Source organism: Mustela putorius, unplaced genomic scaffold, assembly GCF_011764305.1.
Source record: "Mustela putorius furo isolate JIRA1106 unplaced genomic scaffold, ASM1176430v1.1 tig00000551_pilon_pilon_pilon, whole genome shotgun sequence".
Lineage (NCBI taxonomy): Eukaryota > Metazoa > Chordata > Mammalia > Carnivora > Mustelidae > Mustela > Mustela putorius.
Window position 1 is genome coordinate 712577 of NW_025421412.1, and position 19240 is coordinate 731816.

Below are 19240 nucleotides of genomic sequence, written 5' to 3' on the forward strand. Positions count from 1 at the left end.
CTCCGCGGGGGCGGCAGGAGCAGGTGCAGCCCCGCCCCCGCCCCTCCCTCGCCGCCCCTCCCCCTGCTCATCCTTTGGGCCCCGCCCACCGCCCCGCCTCCCGCGCCCGCGGCCCGGCGGAAGGACACGCGCTCCGGCCCGGCAGGAGGCCTCGGCCCCCTGCGCCGACCCCGCGGTTCCTGCGCTCCTGGGCGCCCCCTCCCCGCCCTCCCGGCATGGAGTCCGCGGAGCGCGCCCAGGACCGGGTCCCCAGGTGGGTGCGTGGGGGCCGGACGCGCCTCGCCCAGCGTGGGGTGCGGGATGGGGACCCGGGGTTTGGGGTGCGGGGGGTGTGGGGCCGGGGTCCCCCCGCTGCACTCGTGCCCCGGCCCCACGCGCGCTGGCGGCCGCGTCCCCGCGGGGACCCTGGGCAGGGCCACGGGGCGCACGGGCCCGCGAAACTTTGTCTGGGGCTCACGGGTTCCTTTCCTCCTGGGGCCGCAGGGTGGACCCTTACGGGTTTGAGCGGCCTGAGGACTTCGATTACGCCGCTTATGAGGAGTTCGCTTCGGCCTACCTGGTCGTGCTCACCAGAAGAGCCATAAAATGGTCTAAACTTCTGAAGGGGAGGGGCCGTGTCCAGAGAAGCAGCACAGGTGAGTGGGGCCCGGCCGGCTGCCCGAGCGCTCCCCGGGCGCACAGCCGCGACCTCGCTAGAGCTTGCTCTGGGAAGGCGCAGGAGACCCGTCCCTCGTCCCTGGGATGGGGACCCGGCTTCCTTCCAAACCGGGGACCCGATCTGGGGTGGGGGGCTGGCCGGCAAGAAAACCGCTGTCCTGCTCTCCAGGGAGCGAGCGCGGTTCTCCCTTGGCCTGTACCCACAGGGAAGCCTTCCCTCCCGGCTCCCCTCAGGGCGAAGCCCACCTCACCCCAGGCCTGCTGCTGCCACCTGTTCCCCCCGCGAGTACCTGGCCTGCGCTGGCCTCTCGGGGCTTCTCCCCTCCTCCAGGCTTTGACCAGGATGCCATCTCCCGGAGGCCCTCCCAAGCTCCTATCTGGGATGGCCGGTCCTTCCTGTTAAACCACACAGCCCCGCAGGCCTTCCCTCTCTGGCCGTGTGGCTGGGGCCTGTCTGCTTCGGTGTGTCCCTGCGGGAGTCAGGGTCTCTGTAATAGCTTCAGAATTTGTTGAAGGAGTGAGGGAAGAAGTGTTTGTCTGCCGGGTTCCCCAGGCTGCAGAGAGGGGCCGGGTGGGACCTGCGGCCGGCGCCGAGGGCGTTGGTAGGTGTGTGCTTCCCCGAGTTCAGATAAGGGACCTTCTGAGATAGGACTTTGTGACAAAGGAGAGATGAGGGCTGAGGGCAGCTGCCGGGCCAGAGCCGTGTGACCAGAACCGGGATGGAATGCGAGCGTGCTGGACTTGGAACCAGGGTTCAGTCACATGACCAGGCCTAGAGAGGCCACCTGTAAAAGGGTTTTTAAGCAAGGGGGTGACAAAAACCATTTTTGCTTGTAAAGGGATTAGTGAATAGGGCACAGAGTGGTCCCGGTGCATGGGGCAGGTGAACAGGAGGGTTAGCAGAGACACTTTGATCTTCGGGGGTGGGGGGCGGTCGTGGGGGAGGGAGGATCTTGCTTGACACGGGGCTGTCCACCAACACGCTCCCCCCGCTGGGCCCCCCTCCTGGCTGTCACCGATGGGGGAGGGTTTGGTAAGCACTGAGGTAAGCTGGCCTCATTTCTGGAAGGCTGGCAGGGGGCGGGTGCCCCGGCGGGGGTGGGGGGCTTGGGCTGGTCCCTGTGGCCCTGCCGTGCACTGTGGAGGCCCGTGCACTGTGTGCCTCCTCCAGGGGCCAGAACGGCCACCCCCTCCTGTCCCCTGTGTTACTATGTTTCCAGAGCGTATCTGCTTTTGTTTTCTTCTTTATTTGTTCTTGAAAGTTGACTGGTCTTTTGTCCTTAAAAAATGTACAAGTGTATGAAGTACACACAATTTATGGATGGGGTAAAACGTGCAGTGAAAGGTGTAAAGTGAGCCCGAGCTCCTCTCCAGGCCCAGACCCTTGCGTGAGGCCGAGGCAATGGTCAGGACGGCGCTGTGTCTCCGCGGGAGCCCGGTGCACACACACACGCGTGCCGACAGCCACACGGCCGGTTGGCCTTCATGCAAGAGAAGGCCTCTCGGCTGCCATGGCTGGCTCGCAGGGCTGACCTCGGCCGGGGTCCGCGCCCTCACTGTCAGGGTGTGTGTGGAAGCCTGTGTTCTCATGTGAAGCGCAAACGCACCTTCATCTCCTGATCTTTGGTTTTATCGTTTGGTTCTAGCGAGTCGCGACCTTCCCTTTGAACGAGCCTTCCCATGATGGTCTACGTGGCCTCCCGAAGCCACGCTCTGTGTCCCGTGTCTGTTTTCCAGCGTCCGTTCTCTCCAGCTGGAGCAGGAGTGAGAGCAGCCGGGTGTGGAACCTTCCAGATGCTCGTCCTTCTCTCGTGGTTCAAAGGTTTTGTCCCGATTTTGCTGCTGCCTCTTTCAGCTCTGGCACCTGTCGGCTTTAAGGATGGAAGTTGGTTTCATTGAGATACTTCATTTTTGCTTTACTGTTTCTTTGGCTCGATGACGTTAGCGTGTGATTGTGCTGAGGAGGGTGAGCCGCGCTGCAGGTCCGGACGCAGGAATGTCGGGGTCCTGATGCGCCTGCTGCCTGGGCCCACGCGGGCGGTGTCCGCGGCCTGCCGTCGTCGGGAAGCGGGGCACGGGCCGGTGCGAGGCGTGTGGGCCACGCAGTTCCGTCACGCTGGGTGTCGAGGTTGGCGCTGGGTGTGCGGGTGGGGAGCTGCTGGGCAGGAGTGGGAGCGCGTGGGTCCTTCCAACCGTGAGACTCGAGTTCTCCCACCAGCTCCAGGCCGATGGCACTGTTGTCGGGCATGTGGCGTCCCGGGGAGGCGGCGACGTGAGGGGACCGGCGGGTGCCCGTTCACAGCCCAGGAGCTGTTTCAGAGCCCCTCTGGCTTCCCCTGCACACCCACTTTGGTCCCGTCCTGGGACCGAGTTTTGTTTCGCCGTCCTGCTGTGGGGTGCCGTTTTGGACGACTTTCATCTGGATGCCAATCTTCAGGTCACCAGTAACACGGTGACCTCTGGATCTTGGTGTCAGGCACGTCTGCGGAGGGCAGCCCGGACTTCCGGCTCGACTGCACATTCGCGGATGTGACGGACGTGGTGAAGGTCTGTTTTGTGTTCGTTCCGTGTGGAGCAGATACCCACTGGGGACCCTGAGACCGCTTCTTCCCCCTCTGCCTAGGAACGCGCAGTTGGGCGAGCTCAGCCCGGCCCGAGGCGTCCTTTGCTGCTGCTCCTGCTCCCGCCCACGTCCCTGGGCCCAAGTGCCGGGCATTCTTCTGCTTCCCGTCTTCGTCCTGGTAGCTTAGAGAATCCGCAGCATCTCAGTTAGAATTAAATTGCAAAAACAGACTTTCAAAGGCAAATACCAAAGAACACGGGGATTTGCTGCACCTTCTTTAAAGAGGTGCTGCCTGCACTCCCTGAGGTCAGGGATGGGTGAGCCCCTCTGGGGAAGGTCAGGCTCTGGGCGCAGGGAAGCTAGTTTCATTTTCTGCTGAAGAAACAGTGTGACTCCAGAGAACACGCAGCAAAAGTGGCAGAAACTTTTGTCCTTGGAAACTGTTGCAACAGCTCCGAGCCCGTGACGTCCTGGCCGGACGGGGTGGCAGGTCCCTCCAGAGCCCAGTGTCTCACTCCAGGAAGGGGTTCACGCATTTTGCACTTGCTTTTCTTCTATTTAAAAAGTTTTAATTTGCAAGGAGAATCACTCTTACCTCTTTACACTTCTGAGTTTAGACAAACGCACAGAGCTCAGCGTCCCTCCCAGCAAGACTGAGAACAGTCCCCCACTGCTGCCCGTCCCTCCAGGGCCTCCGAGGCTGGCTCCTGCCTCGTGCTGCTTCGGTGCCGCGTCCCCAGTGCTGGGTCTGCTGGCGGTGGTTGGGTGTCGCAGAGGAACATTCCGGGTCCGGTGACCATGGGCTGTGCCTGGGTGTGGCGGGTGGTCGACGCTGGGGAGGCGACCGGCCAGCGTTGTAAACCCCGGAGCAGGGCTGCTGGCAACGGTATGGACTGTGCGGGAAGCCGCAGCCTTCCCGCCGTGGCCACCAGCCCAGCCTCCTCCCGCCTTCTCGAGCCGCGCCTGTCACCCGCTGCCTTGTGCAAAAGGCCTTTTGGCCTGCAGGACATCGCTTCGCAACTTTGTCAGAAAGCTTGTGTGGAGCCCGTTCTGGGTTTTGTGTCCTCTGTTCCCCTCCGTGTCTGTTTCCACCAGCCCCACATGGTCAGTGTTACCTCGAACTCGGGTAGGGACTCCGGCTTCCCCTCGAGGGGAGGTTCCCTTGTCTTTCCCCGGGACTTTCGGAACCAGGTCAAACTGGTACATCAGGTTTAAAGTTCCAGTAGTTTGTCGTTGTCATGTGTGTCTTTCCCTTTTGGGGTACCCCCAGTTGTGGGCCGCGCCCCCCAGCAGGGCAGCCAGGTGAGGGCAGCTCCTTCGGTAGAAGGGGGGGTGACGCCCCGCCAGACCACCTCGTGCCTCATGGCCCGCGCGTCCGCTGTCCTGGTCCAACGCCGGGAGAGGATCCTGGCTTAGAGGCTGCTGCCTTGGCGGTGGATGGGGCTTCTGGTGGCCTTGGACTTTCACTGAGCAGTGTCCCTCTGTCCCCGGCCGTGGTCGTGCTCAGCCAGGAGGCGCCACGGGCCCTCCTCTGGGAGCCCATGCCAGGCGCGCGGTCGTGGGACCCTGCGGGACTGAGCCTGTGTTCCTCTGGCGATGCTTCCCGGGGCGTGCGGCGGGCGCCCCTGGTGTTGTTCTTCCCACAGTGGACGGTGGAGCTTCTTTCATTGTAGGACCTTTTGTTTTTTCTTAAAGTCTTTAAAAAAAATTTATATATTTTCAAGTGCGTTTCTTTTTTAATAATACTTAAGGTGCTTAAAACACACCAGGAGAGGAAAACAACAATGCTTTGAGCGTTTCCTTTGAAGGTGAGCTGTTTTGAGGGTTAAGTTAAGATCATTAACAGCGTGACGTGATGCCTCCGGTCACTGTGAGCGCCACAGGTCTTCCCACCTGCCTGGGAAATGGGGGTTCGTTCGGGTAGCCCTGGCTTTGGCTTCTTTTCTTGTGTTTCTCTGGCCATTAGAAAACGAGTGATTACTTTTTCACATACTTATCAGCAAAAAGATTCCTCTCAAACCAGTTCTGCACTTACACGGAGCAGGTGTAGGATAGAGGGCGGTGACCGCTGCCGCCGAAACCCCCAACCCAGTGGGGCCATGCGGACCCCAGCCCCGAAACCTGCCGGGCCTTCTCCCTTGCTCTGGCTCACGCTCGTGCTTGCCCGAGCCACCATTTGACCTCGGTCCCGTTTCCCGGTCACCCCAGGGCTGGACCATGTCCCTGAGCTGCTGTCCCCGCACACAGCCTCTCTCTGACCCTTGATGCTCTGCTTCCTGCTCTCCGACCAGCAAGGGCCTCTCCTGGCCTCTGTCCCTTCACTCAGCGTGGCCTCTGTCCCTCCGGTTTCCCAGGTGTCCCCTCCCGTGTGGATCCTGGCCTGCATGGCCCTGAGCCAGAGCTCGGGGCCTGGCCTGCGGCGTCTGGCACTGTCCGTGCTGGTGAGGGGGGAGCCCGAGGAGCTGCCTGCATCGCCTCCCTGCCTGTTACAGCGTGGGACAGCCAGTGGGGTCTGTGCCACGTGGGGTCCCCGTCTTCTCCTGTTGAACGCGCGGAGAAGTGAGCATTCTTGGCTCAACGGCCTCTGCGTGGTTTCGGAGCCCGGGCAGCGCGCACCTGACCCCATGCAGCCTCTTCTCTCCGTTTCAGTGAAGCGCTATATCCGGAAAGGCATCCCCCTCGAGCACCGGGCCCGCATCTGGATGGGGGTGAGTGGAGCCCAGGCCCAGATGGACCAGAACCCCGGCTATTACCAGCGCCTGCTCCAGGGCGAGCACGACGACAGGCTGGAGGAGGCCATCAGGACAGGTGAGCCGCCCAGGCGGGGGTGTGGGGTGGGCAGCCCCCCAGGACAGTCACGTTCCAGAGGAAACATTGTTCAAGAGGCACCTGCTGCTTTGAAGTGGAAATTTTATTTTTCTGAAGGAAAACCAAAGCTTAAGCATTCCCAGGGGGAGAACAGTGGTTTCCCTTGCTTCTGCGAACAGCAGGTAGGGACCGGGGCGAGGGCAGGACCAGGTCTCTTCCGTGGGGAGCTGGAGGGGGGGCGTGGCTGCTGAGCCAGCGGTCAGGCCGGGGCCTTAATCGGTAATCGCTTGAGGGATTTGTGCTGACGGCAGTGCCCTTGGGCTTAGACACAGTGCTGATGTACGCCGTGGCGGCCCCGGTGTCATACTCCCGTCCTTGTCTGGGAGCTGAGGGGTCCCCAGATTTCTCAGTGGCACACCAGTTTGTAAACGTGCAGAGTGCCCCAGACAATCTAAACTGAATAATTAGATTTTGAGGGCGTCTCTCTCCCTTTCTTTGTTTTTGAGAGATACAAACTTAAACACCAAATCTTTCTAATTTTTATTTAATTGTTATTTATTTCAGAGAGAGTATGCATACATGAGTGGGGGTGCAGGGTGGGGAGGGGGAGCAGGCTCCCCGCCAGACAGGGAGCCCGATGCGGGGCTCCATCCCAGGACTCTGAGACCGTGACCTAAGCCGAAGGCACAGGCTTCATCGACTGAGCCACCCAGGCACCCCACAAAATGATTTTTTAAAACCCAGTTACTCGAATGTGCTGAGAGGTGAGGCTCCCTGGTGGAGTAAGGTTGGGCTGTGTGCCCAGCCCAAGAAAGGGGTTCCCTTAGCCCTCAAGGCCGCCCCCACACCAGAGCCTGGGGCAGGAGGGGCCTCCGGGCTGCCTCATGTTGGGGGAGGCCTGGGGTCCACGGGAGGGCGCGGTGTCAAATACAACAGAATGCTGCTGCTGTCGGTTTGAAAAGAGAATTTAAAGGCTCTGTTTAGTGACGGCATTTTTGGATAAAAATTTTTTTCCGTAAAGTGTAGGTAACAGAATTTACCGCCCCGTCTTCCCAAGCTGAAACCCCGCCCCCGTGAAACAGCTGCGACTTCTCCGCCCTGCCCGGCCCCGGCCGTCTGTCCCAGCTGACTGACGGACACAGGACACAGGCGGGAGCTGCACCGCTGGGTCGGGCTCGCTAGGCTCAGCCGGGGCGTCGAGGTCGCCCGTGCTGCCGCACGTGTCAGGGTGTCCTTCCCTCTCAGGGCTGAGTACCGTGGTGACGGGCGCTCCGGTCGCCGCCTGCTCGCACGAGTCGGCTGTCAGGCACCGCTGTCCCAGGACACCTGCTTCCCGTTCTTCGGGGGACGGCCCGGAAGTGGGACTGCGGGGTCCTGCGGTCGGAGGGACCGGGAGGAGTCCCGTCGCGGGGACGGAGGCTGGAGCTCTCACGCCGCGTGCGAGCGCAGCCGGACCGCCCCTTCCACGCCTCCTCCCGGGATCGGAAGAGAAAGGTTTCAAAACGAGGTCAAGCTCCCAGTGGAGAACAGTGTCGAAGAGCCAGCACCGTGGTCACTGCAGAGTCCGGGTTAGTGAACGACCCCGGTCCTGGGGATGCTCGCTCCGGAACGTTCAGAATTCTGGAGCAGAAGCTTCCCTGGAGACAAACACGCGACGGGGAGCACCGTGCACCGGGCGCTCAGGGCTGGGCTTGGACGAGCAGGCCTCCCGTTCGGGCGCCGCGGGCGGGGACGGCGGCCTTGTCTGTCTGCGGTGGGGACACTGGCACGAGCCGAGGCGGGCTCCGGGTGCCTTCGATGGCGCAGCAGGGGGCTGAGGGTCCGGCGTGTCTCCGTCCGCTCCGGCGATGCAGCCAGTGTGCCCTCACCCCACGTGGGAGAAAGACACGAAACTGCTCCCTCCCAGCCGTGTCAGGGCTGCACCCAGGGGCAGGTGTCGGGTCTACATGGGCCGTCGGGCGCGGGGGCAGGAGGCCGGCCGGGGCGTGCGAGGGGTCTGTCCTGTGTTCACTGGCGTCCTTCAGCTCTGCTAGGGCTGCTCCGTGGGCTTCTGGTTCAGGATTGGGCGGATATTCCAGGGCTTTGAGCGGAGCTCACCTGGCACCTGGGGTCCTGGAGTTGAGCAGCCCCTGGCTGGGGGGGATGTTGGGGGCGGCGGGACCAGCGCCCTCAGGGAGAATGTGCTGTTGGGGCCTCCTGGGCTGGGGGGCTGCGGCTGGACAGGGAAGGGGACCCCGCCGGCACCTTTGTCTTCTGTCCTGACTCCATGAAGGGCGGTCAGGGTCGCCAGACGGGGTTTTAGGCCTCCTTGGGGGTAGACACAGCGACTTCTTTGTCCATCACGGGCCAGTGTTCTGTCTCTGCCCTCTGGATGATTCTGTGTCGTGAATTTCCCTGTAGATATGAACAGGACCTTCCCGGACAACGTAAAGTTTCGGAAGAGCGCAGACCCCTGCTTACAGAAGACCCTGTACAACGTGCTCCTGGCCTATGGGCGCCACAACCAAGGTGTGGGCTATTGCCAGGTGAGCGCCGGGAAACACGTGCTGGCGGGGAAGGTGAGCGCGAGCAGCGCCGCAGTTCGCAGCGGGGACGTTCTCCTGGGACGGCTGAGCGCGCAGTCCCGCTCCTGAGCCCCCGACGCAGGCTGTGCCGTTGGAATCCGTATCGCGTCGGTTCGGGATTTCTTCTGGTGCCGACGGTAGGGAGTGGTGAGGCTGGGGAGCAGACGGGAAGTCCCTTATGTGAGCAGACGTCCGGGCCTCGGTGCAGGGAGCGTGTGAGTGCACATGCCTGTGGGTGTGTGTACACACGCTCGCGTCTGCGTGCACACGTGTAGCGTGCGTGTGCACATGTGCACACGACGTGGTGGGAGACCCTTCCACGCCGCTCTGGCGCCCGCTCTCCCCAGTCTTCCCCGCGGCCACAGGTACCAGCTGGCCTCTTTACCCGTCGGTGCTGTCAGGCTGTGCGGATCTGCGCAGGAAGCAGCAGGCCACGTGTGGACCCGTCCTTCCTCCGAGACATCTCTCTGCCCGGGGCGTGGGGAGGGAAAGAGAGAAGGACCCAAGGGCCTGTGGGGGGACACGTGGGCCTTCCCGCGTGGGCCTGTGCTGCTGGGTCGTGTGAGCGGCCCGTCGTCAGCCCGACACACGGTGCCCGCGGCTTCTGGCCTTGGAGGGGTGGTGCGGCTTCCTGCTTCCCAAGCTCCGGCCTCTGCCGTGTCCTGGTCATGCCGGATTCTCGGGTGGGAAGTCGGCCTCGGGCGGTTGGATCGTGGACAGCCATAGGCGAGGCTCGGGTGGGGGCGGGGCGGGGCCTTTCGCAGAAGCCGGGGCAGAGGTGTGCGGGTTCTGAGCCTCTGGCCCTTGCTGTAGGCGATGCCGCTGGGGAGCAGGCCCGCCTGGGCGCTTCTCACCATCATCACTTAGGGTCTTGGACGAGGACCGGCCCGGAGGGGCTGTGGAGACCTCGTGGTCGGGAAACCACCCGTCCACAGTCTGGCCTCTGTTCTTGCGGTTTTTAGAAACGGCTCCAGACTCTGAGCCACTGGGCTGAGCGTGGGTGAGGCCAGAGCTCGCAGGCCGCCGGGTCGGGTGTGCAGGAAGCCGTTGGAGCGGGTGGTGGGCGGGGTCCCTCGGAGGCCTGCGGAAGGCTGCTCCCAGCCCCCGGCCCCTGGTGGTCCCTGACGTGGGCCTCCCACGTCATGTGGCCTCTCCCGTGTGGGGTGTGTGGGTCCACAGTCCTCTCGTTGGCTGTGAGAAGTCGGAGAAGCTGACTGGTCCCCCGTGACCGGAGAGGGACATGCATTTTCGAGAGCGTGGAGACGGTGGAGGGGGTCGCGGAGGGCGGGTCTGAACGGCTGTCGCACAGACGCCGTCCGCGGTGGGCCAGCCCCGGCCTGCAGCTCGTGGGCCCCGTGACGTCCCCCTCCCTGCCACAGAATGTGTCCGCACCACGTGTCAGGCCATGTTCCTCATGGTTTGGGGGAGACTCGGGTCCGGGTCTGGTTTCCTGTCTGATGTAGCCACGTGTCTGACCGTCGTAGGACCCGGTTGTGAGCCGGTGTCCCGAGGTGGAAGGCAGGCGGAGAGACCGCAGGCTTCCAGGCCAAGTCCCCGGAGCCCCCGACACCGAGCAGTGTTCCCGCCTCTTGTGCCCAGTGTGTCACCAGAAGGCCACGGGCTGGCGCAGGTTTCAGGGCGAGTGAGGGACAGGCAGCGCGTGGTGAGCAGCTGAGGGTCCCGGAGCCTCCAGGGGCTCAGGCGTCCTCTTCTCCCTTCAGGGCATGAACTTCGTAGCCGGATACCTGATCCTCGTCACCCAGAGTGAGGAAGAGGCCTTCTGGCTGTTGGATGCTCTCGTGGGAAGGATACTGCCGGGTACGTGGACCGCTCCTGCCACAGGCCCTCCCCGACCGAGGCCCGCTGCCCTCACGGCGGCCGCGCTGGCTCGGAGGGGCCATCCGGGAGCGGGAGGGGCTTACGGGGAGAACGGGCACCGGTGGGGCCTGTGCCGCTTCTGCGCCGCGTCTCGGAGCTGGAGTCCTCAGTGTTGGCGCCTGGCCCCGGGTCCCCGCCTGAACCATCGTGGGGAGCGGCATGCGGGGGAGGCCGCCTGGCCCCGTGCAGACTTGGTCCCAGTGTTGCGACCCGTCCTCAAGAGTCCGCAGCACTGCTGCTGTTACCGAGGTGGAAATCGTTATTTTCACACGTTTCTAATTGTCTCTTTATTAACTAATTTTAACTATTTTAATTAGAGGTGAATCATTAGTTTACTCGTTAATAGACACCACTGGTTTTGGCGGCGTGCGGTGTAGATGGAGCTCGCTCTGGGGAGAGCCGTGGCGGGTGGGGCAGGACCTGTGCCCTCGGCGGCCGTGACGGGGGTGGGGACCGCGCACAGCCTCCCGCAGGGCCGGGCTGTGGACTGGCATCCCCCCGGCAGAGCGGGTCGACCATGTGTCAGTGGGCGCTGTGGTTTCTGCCATGTGGCACACAGCATGTGTCGGCGCCAGGACAGCCGTGCCGCACGGCCTGGTGAGCGAATCCATTTTATGGATGAGGACACTGGAGGCCTCCACCCCATGGTTGTGAGACCTTGGCCCGTGTCTTAGGGAAGCGTGAACCAGAGTGGCTTCGGGACAGGAAGGAAGCCTCCAGATGGGGCCTCCTCTGGCTCCCGTGCCGCCATCCATGAGGGTACCAGCACCCGTGCCGGTGACCTGCCGTGATGGGTCACCTTCGAGGAAGGCACGGGCCCTGGGCGTCCCGGCTTCATCGTGGGGGTCTGCGCTGTGGGGGCAGGAACAGCGAGGAAGCTGGGGCAGGACACCCGATGCTGTGGTGACAGACTGCACCGTGAGGCATGTTTGTGTCCCGGACCGGGACGTCTGCACAGGTTTGTGGAGAACCCACCGCATCCCAGCGTTGCTCCGGGGGCCTGGGCTCGTCCAGGAAGGGAGCGTGAATGGCCTGCCCTGGCTCAGTGCGTCCCAGGAGAGCAGAGCAGGTGCCAGGAGGTGACAAGCACCAGCTTGGAGAACAGGAGGAGGCTGACCCTCTGTCAGCCCGTGAGGTCATTTCCTACTATCACAAGGTGCCGCCGAACCAAACCACAGTTTGCACAGGTCTTGATTCAAAACCAAAATATCCAAATAGAATGGCCAGGACGCAAGGGGACAGGAGGCGTGGTGCGTGGGCCATACAAGCTGGGCGGCTCCAACGCCAGCGTCCCACGAGGAGTTGAGGTGGCGGCGAGGACAGACTAGAACCTCGGCCCTGCCGCACGGGCTCCTGGGACGCACGCACACACGTGCTCACACGCGGACCACACAGTGAGGACCTGCAACACGAACAGGAGCCGTCGGAAAGGTAAGCAGACACGAAAGCTGTTTTTTTGGAAAAGCCGACAGAACAGGCAGGATAGGCCCAGAAAAAGTGGGCGAGATACTTAGAAATGAAGAGTGCTGGAGTTTGGGATTAAGAACGCCAAGAGAGTGAATAAAACGAAGAGGCCGGATGGAGGACTGAGGAAACACTCCTCACAGAGCTGACGGAGGGGCCGAGAGCGTCTGGGAGAACCCTCGGGCGGACACGCACCGTCGCATCAGACCTCAGAGGAACGGATCATTTCTTTATCGGTTTTGCAGAAAATAGAGGAAGAAACGCCTGTCCGCTCCCGACACGGGGCCCGCACCACCTCGCCCGTGCCGGCCGACCTCGTGTGCGCACACAGCGGGCAGAGCGGCAGCCCGGATCCTGACGGGCTGTGGGGTCTCCGGATGCCGGAAGGCCTAACTGAGAAGCTCGAGCGCAGCGTGAAGCCACCCAGGCTGGAAGGAGCCCCGGGCACGTGTCCAGATGCTGTGATTGTGGGAACACTGTGGGGTCCGGTCAGCGGTGGACGGCACGGTGCCGAGGCAGAAACCGGTCTGCCCATGTGCAGGCCTGCGGGAGCCGGTACGGGAGACGGGTCAGTGGGGAAAGACAGGCCGTCAGCAGCTTCGTGTGACAGCCGTCTGCCTGGAAGGAAGCAAGGTTAGACCCGTATTTCTATTCCGGGTGAACCCAGGACGTATGTGGAGAAGCAAACTTGGACCTGAGAACATAGACGTACAGTGGCTTCACGATGCCGAGCACAAACGAAGTTCTTGCGCGAAATTCTGCAGAAGATGTGATTGATAATCTCAGTTACTTGAAAATGAAGAACCGATTTTGACACGAGACGTCATATGCCGAAGGAGGAGCTGCAGTCTGGGGGAGGGCGTCTGTGCCCGTGAAACCGCGCGTGAAGACCTCCTGCGCTTCAGCAGAAGCAGCTCCCTAGAAATCCGTCCGTTGGCAACACAGGGGTCCGCGTGGCTGGCCGGGGTCTCTGGCAAGCACAGGGTGGGCCCGACGCGGACGGCAGAGCCTCAGCCACCAGCGGCCACCACCCGAAGCCAGTGGCACCCGAGTTTCGGAATTGGCGTAGGGTAGGAGTCGTGTTCTGGGACGCCAGTGCGAGGTGTCTGTGCGTACTCTGCTGGGCCCTGCACGCCCAGACCTGGCTGCTCACGCCAGCGACGGGGACACGGGTGGCCTCTTCTGGGTCGTCACCACTGAAACCCAGACATCCAGCGGGCGGAGGAGGGGACAGGTGGAGGCCTCCTGGGCCTGCAGCTCCCGGGTGCTGACGGTGCTATGACCTCGGGAGGGCGGGGAGAGTGCTGTGGCGGGGCGGTGGCCTCCTGATCAGGACTGGCAGCTGTCGCCCCTGCAGGCACAGGCAACGGGTGGTTCGTAGCCCAGCGCAAGCGAGGTGGCCCCGGGGTGGACCCGGGCAGCGCGATGGGGAGGCTCAGGGGTCCCGGGGAGCAGAGGGGCGGGCCTGCGTCCCCAGTCCCCGGGATGAACACACCGGACGGTCGCCCCGCTGCACCTTATGGGCTGTGCCCCCGCCCGCGGGCCGGGCCTTCGCTTTCTCATGGGGCCGGAGAGCACGGGTTTTGAAATTTGATTCTGTGTGCCCGGACCCGGCTCGGCCGCTCGCTCCTCAGCCGTTGTCCCACGGCTCTTTCCCGTCTGGGCGCCCGCCCCCCGTCCCCCCCGGCTCAGCCCTCCCATGCGCCGACGTGGCCATGAGGCCGTTTGCAGAGGCGTGCCGCCCCTGGGACAGCCTGACGCGGGGCTCGATTTCGGTCCACGTCGGAGGCTCCTCTGTTCCTGGCTTCACTGAGCGTTGGGTCTTCTGCGTAGACGGGCCAGAGGCACAGGGTCTGTCTGCCTTCACATCCCAGCACAATGCGGGGACGAGGGAGGGTCTAGGCGCTCCTGCCCTGGTGACTGGCCTGGGCCCGTGGCCGTCTGGGCACGTGTTCTGCGGCTCTATTTTTGGAGGCTGCTCTAAGCCTCTCCGGGGCCGGGAACGAGGCCACCGTGCTGGGAGCTGAGCAAACCCTCTTACCGTCCAAGGCTTAACCCCGGCTCCCTCGGGATGCGGCGCAGAGAACTGTGTCGTGAGCAGGACACCGGAAGAGACAACAGAGGCTGTGGTCGTCTCGCCGGGGGGGCCGGGGGGGCCGGGGGGGCGCTCAGCCCGACGCAAGAGGAGGACGGGGCAGGGAGACCTGAGGACGCCTGGTGCTTTGTCACCGACTTGGCGTCTGTGAAATCATTTCCAGCGTCCTTTATCACACGTGGCCTGGCTCTGAAGATCCATCACGGGATGTGGCATCGTGTCCGTTTCGTAGGGACCCTGTTTTCACCGGGCCGGTTAATGAATATCTCGTCCCTTCGCCACGGTGAACAGCCACGGGGCGCAGGGGCAGCCCGACCAGAAACTGGCACAGTGCCACGTTCCCGTATTTCACTATGTAGATGACCTCTGGATTTCAATAGCAAAACTAAGCATTAAAATAGAACCTGTCGCTTGACGAGCTAGGAAGGATGGACGCATCCCGGGAAGACGTGCGGTGGGAGGTGTGGTTCCGTCTCGCGGCCACAGGTGCCCAGGCCCTGGGACGGCGGAAATCCCCGGCACGTGTCATGCTTTCTGGGCTCCTGTGGCCACCAAGGAATGTCTCCAACATCAAGCCGTCGGTTCTCCTTGGGAATGAACAGGACAGACTGTAGACCTCACGCTGTCCTTCTGTAGTCAGAGGGCTCCTTCTAGAATTCTGGGGAATGTACTGTCCTGGGCCCTCGAGTGTGCAGACAGCATGTAGGCCTGACTGTGAGGGGACAAGCCCGTCGGGCTCCATGTGTAGACATCTGTGGCCAGAGGCTTGTCCTCTGCGAGGCTGCCTGGACCACGGCTGCCCTGGCTCCCGGGAAGGGGCTCCCTGTTGTGCTGTCCCCAAGGGTGCCGTGGCCCCAGGCCTGCCCTTGTGCCCCACAGCCGCCTCTAGCTGGGCAGCAGGTGGGTGGGCCCCGGCGGCTGGGTCCGACCTCCTGTGAGAGTATGTTTGTTGAGCACAGTGTCCTCGTGGTTCGCCCACATGGTAGCAGGTGTCGGGGTCCCCTTCCTAAGGCCGGGTGGTAACCCACTGTGTGCACAGCGCACCTCTCTTCCCCGCTCCCCTGGGGGCACACACGGACTTGCGTCCTCCATGCGGTGGTCGTGGGAACCACTGCTGTGAACACACTGCGGGGAGACCCCACAGCCAGTGGACTCTCGCTGCTGCACGGCGGGGCCTCGCGGTCCGGAGGGGCTGCTCTGGGAGCCGCTCCAGGGCTCCCGGCGTCTTGCCGCAGAGGCTCCCTGGAATGCTCCGCTTTCCCTCCCAGCGGTAGGGGGCCAGGGACGCAGCGCCTGGGTTTCATCTCTGGTCCGTGCGGCAGATTACTACAGTCCCGCCATGCTGGGCCTGAAGACAGACCAGGAGGTCCTGGGAGAGCTGGTGAGGACCAAGCTGCCAGCGGTGGCAGCCCTGATGGACGGGCACGGCGTCCTGTGGCCCCTGGTGGTGTCGCGCTGGTTCATCTGCCTGTTTGTGGACATCCTGCCCGTGGAGGTGAGTGCGGCATGTGCCTTGCTGGGACCGGGGCTGCCTGGGTCGCCCCACCCCGCCCCATGACATGCCGCGTGTTTCTCTGCAGACTGTGCTCCGGATCTGGGACTGTTTGTTTAACGAAGGATCCAAGATTATCTTCCGAGTGGCCCTGACCCTGATCAAGCAGCATCAGGCCTTTATTTTGGAAGGGACCAGCGTGGTGGACATCTGCGAGAGGTTCAAGGCCATCACCAGGGGCAGTTTTGTGACCGAGTGCCACACCTTCATGCAGGCAAGTGTCTGGGCGGGCTCCGCTCCGCCGCCCGGTAGTCTGGGGGAGAGCCCATCTGCCTGTCCCTGGCCCCTCTGGGCCTCTGCCTCTGTTGGCCCCTCAGACCTGTAGACCCACCTCCTCCCGGAGCCCCACGACAATGGCTGCCACTCCTGCTGGGCTGCAAGCCCCACGATGGGCTCCAGGGCGGCTGGGATCCCCGTTGGGCCGGCCCAGGTTCCCCGGGGTCGGAGCACAGTGCCTTCTGATCCGCTGTCCTCTTGGAGCCCTTCCCTTGCTGCTGGTGTCTCTGGTTCTGGATGGCTGTCCTTAGCCCCACTGGGGTCGCACGGTCTGTTGTCTGTCTTCCCCCCGAAGGGCAGTGCCCTCAACAGAGTCCTGGATCCGGTACGGCCGTGTAGACCACTCATCTGCTGAGTGAGTGAAGCCAGAGCTCAAAGGACTGACAGGCTTTCCAGGAAGGCAGATTTGGGGTTTCCACTTTCCCACCGAAAGGATCATCGGTGCAGGGGGGTTGGTGGAGGGTGCTGGGAAGGCCAGGGGCCAGGGGGTTCTGCCCACCGCCCAGGAGGGAGCAAGCCGCTAGCTCCGCTTGGGGCACTGGCTCCTAGCTGCTGGGCGGCCTTCTGCAGGCGGAACGTCCTGGAATCAAGGATGCTGCTCACGCACCGTGTGGAGTCAGGTAGCCCCGGGGCCCCCTGCACAGAGCTAGAGGCCAGCTGGGGTCTCTGCCCAAGGGCTCGGAGGATGAGGGCCCCCGCTCAGGCCGGCCCCGAGGACATGGGACGAGCTGCATGTGGCTGCTGTGCTGGGGACCCTGGTCACCAGGGGCTATAGCGTTTTCTGAATGGTGGGGTACAGATGGGGAACAGGATGGCAGCCGACCCACGGCGAGGCTGGTCACGTGGGACCAGATGCCTGGTCCAGAAGGGATTCTGTGTTGCGAGCCCTTTGTTGCCAGCATTGGGGGCAGCCAAGCAGCAGAGGGCAGGGGCAGGCGTCTGGGAACGAGTCTGCAATCTTGTGTTCTAGGAGCCGCAATGCTGTCCTGAATGGGGCGCCAGGGTTTTGTTTTGGAGTGAGATGGTGTCCCCCTTAACACGAGTGATGGCTGCGGGGCCTCTGGGGCGTTCCCGGGTGTGCAGCCATCACCCCCGCACCCAGCCAGCAGCCCCCCATGTGCGTGTGGGACTCTAGCCAAATACACACACAGACACACACACACATTCACACACCTGCTCCGGGGGCAGTAGCACGGGCATTCCCAGAGCTGCCCAAGGGCAGTGCGGACGCGCAGGAGGCAGGGGGGCCTGCTCCCCCAGTGTGCCCACAGGAACACGACACCGCCGTGCGGCCTCACAGAGTGCAGACACACCCCTTCGAAGGATGTCCTTGGGGACACGGCCCTGGGACAGGGAGTCGAATGTGCGTTTCTGCATTAAAGCACGTCAGCACGGTAACAGCAGCTCATCTGTCAGTCCGCACAGGGACATCTAGAATGTTCTGGGGAATAAAGTGGTGACCTCGCACCAGCTCAGGGCGGCCATCCTGGTGTGGAAACAGCTCCACGCTGACGTCCTGGCGCCTGGCAGAGGACGCACCTGACCCCTTTGGCAATGTGGCCAGTTAGGACGCAACACTCCACCCAGACCTTAGGGCTGGCTGAACATGCACCTGTGGGAGAAATTCTGAAATTTCTTTTAAAAAAACCTTTTTAATGTAGCCTTGCGTGTGGTCTAGTTTGTAACTGAACTTCTCAGCCGCACCCGCAGAAGTAATCACGGAGCATAAAGGGTGTGACGGCCTGGCTCTCTGCTCCCCACAGGCTCGGTCAGGCAGGCTTGGAACTGCCCCGGGCCCTCGGGGTTCAAGGGTCCGCACGAGCGCCCCTCCCCCGCACAGCACGGCAGCAGGGCTGAGGCCCTCCACCGCCGCTGGCAAGCCCTTAACCTGGTGGGTGGGGATGTGCTGAACTGGCTTCTTAAACGGACCCCATTTCTGTTCCAGAAGATATTCTCCGAGCCCGGGAGCCTGTCCATGGCCACCATCAGCAGGCTGCGCGCGAGCTGCCGGGCCAGGCTGCTGGCACAGGGCTGACTGGGGCCCCTGCCCGCGGCCACCACGAGGCCTCATTTCCAGGGCCCACCAGCTTCTGCTGCTTCCCTTCTTTAGTGCTGTGAATACTCGAGGTCTCTACACTTGGGACTTTTTTAAAAGAACGACTTGGCATAACATCCTTCTGTAACTCCGTTATGGCCCACGACGTCCTAAATTTCTAAAACTATTTTTACTTGAGACGTTCATCCATGAAACGTGAGATGTACAGATTTGTAATAAACTGTGGCAACACTGCGAATGTGTGATTGTGTCAGCTCGTCGGCTGACCGAATGTGGGAACGGCGCAGACTGTCAGCGGCGTCACTAGCGCGGAGTCCTCTGTCCCCTTCCTGGGTGCGCGCTGAGCGGTACCCGAGGTCTGTGCACACAGCATGTGACCGCTTTAGAGGGGAGATGGCTCAAAACGGCTTCTGGAGTTACCGCGTCCCGTGAAGAAAGCAGATGGAAGGTCAGCCTTGGGGACGGCGGAGGCTGCCTTGGGCCCGAGTGCCAGCTGCAGCTGCAGTCACCCCGGGTCCCTGGAGAAGACCCCTTTCTCCCTGGTCCCGACGGCAGCAGTGGCTCTGGCTGCGGAGAGAGCCCTGCACGGGAGACGGGGTACCTGTCAGCACCCCTGCGGCTGCGGGTCATCCCTAAAAGGAAATGCAGCCGAGGCACTGAGTGATGGCAGCTGTGCCATGGCAAGGGCCCGGCTGTCCCTGCTCCCAGCGCAGCCACAGCAGAGGCCCGGCGCTTCCCTGGTGTCACAGAGGACACTGCACTGGGACCAAACTGCACGCAGAGATGCTCTCATAGGGAGGACATGGTGGCTAGGGCAGGTGACCGGAGTCTGCGGAGTCCCGGAGGCTGCCCCCTGTGGCTCAGTCCAGTGCGGGCTCACCAGCGTGCGGTGGGCACAGCTGCCCAGCAAGGCCTGACACACAGCAGCTGCGTGGCCCCGACCCCCTCCCAGGAAGCAGCTCTGGGGCAGGCCCCGGGTGCAGGTGTGTGGGCGCTGCTCCGCGACGCTGTGGTCCCAAGGCTGCTTGGCAGGAAGACTGGCGTCAGCCTCAGTCTCCATCGGCAAGGTCCACGAATCCTTGGAAGGCACAGGTCTTTGCTTTAAAAAGAAAAATTAAAACCAACCTTAGGCTTCAGCTCCTGCTCTGAAAGCGCTGAGCACAGCGGAAGGGGCCTCCTGCGGCCACCACCCAGGGGGAGATTAAGGTGGCTCATGTCGGAAGGGGTGGGGCCGAGTGGGGCCGCAGGGTCGTCCTCGTGGTGTGGGTGGGATGCTGGGGGCAGGGCAGACACCTGCCCTCCACCGCCCCTCTTCGTCGAGACCTCG

The 19240-nt window shown here is 62.9% G+C and overlaps 1 protein-coding gene across 3 annotated transcripts; it reads left to right on the top strand.

Moving 5' to 3' along the window:
- Positions 1–90: 90 nt before the first annotated feature.
- On the top strand, positions 91–18151 carry GRTP1 (growth hormone regulated TBC protein 1). 3 transcript variants are annotated; one of them, XM_045081266.1, is made up of 8 exons: positions 91–253; positions 484–635; positions 5870–6028; positions 8429–8553; positions 10314–10410; positions 15298–15524; positions 15610–15795; positions 17803–18151. In XM_045081266.1, the coding sequence occupies exons 1-8, from the start codon at positions 216–218 to the stop codon at positions 17890–17892; spliced, it is 1074 nt and encodes a 357-aa protein (XP_044937201.1). In that variant the 5' UTR covers positions 91–215; the 3' UTR covers positions 17893–18151. The 3 variants fall into 3 exon arrangements, with proteins under 3 accessions (XP_044937201.1, XP_044937202.1, XP_044937199.1); XM_045081267.1 differs by having other exon boundaries at positions 15352–15524; XM_045081264.1 differs by having other exon boundaries at positions 96–253; positions 17806–18151.
- The last annotated feature ends 1089 nt before the right edge of the window (positions 18152–19240 follow it).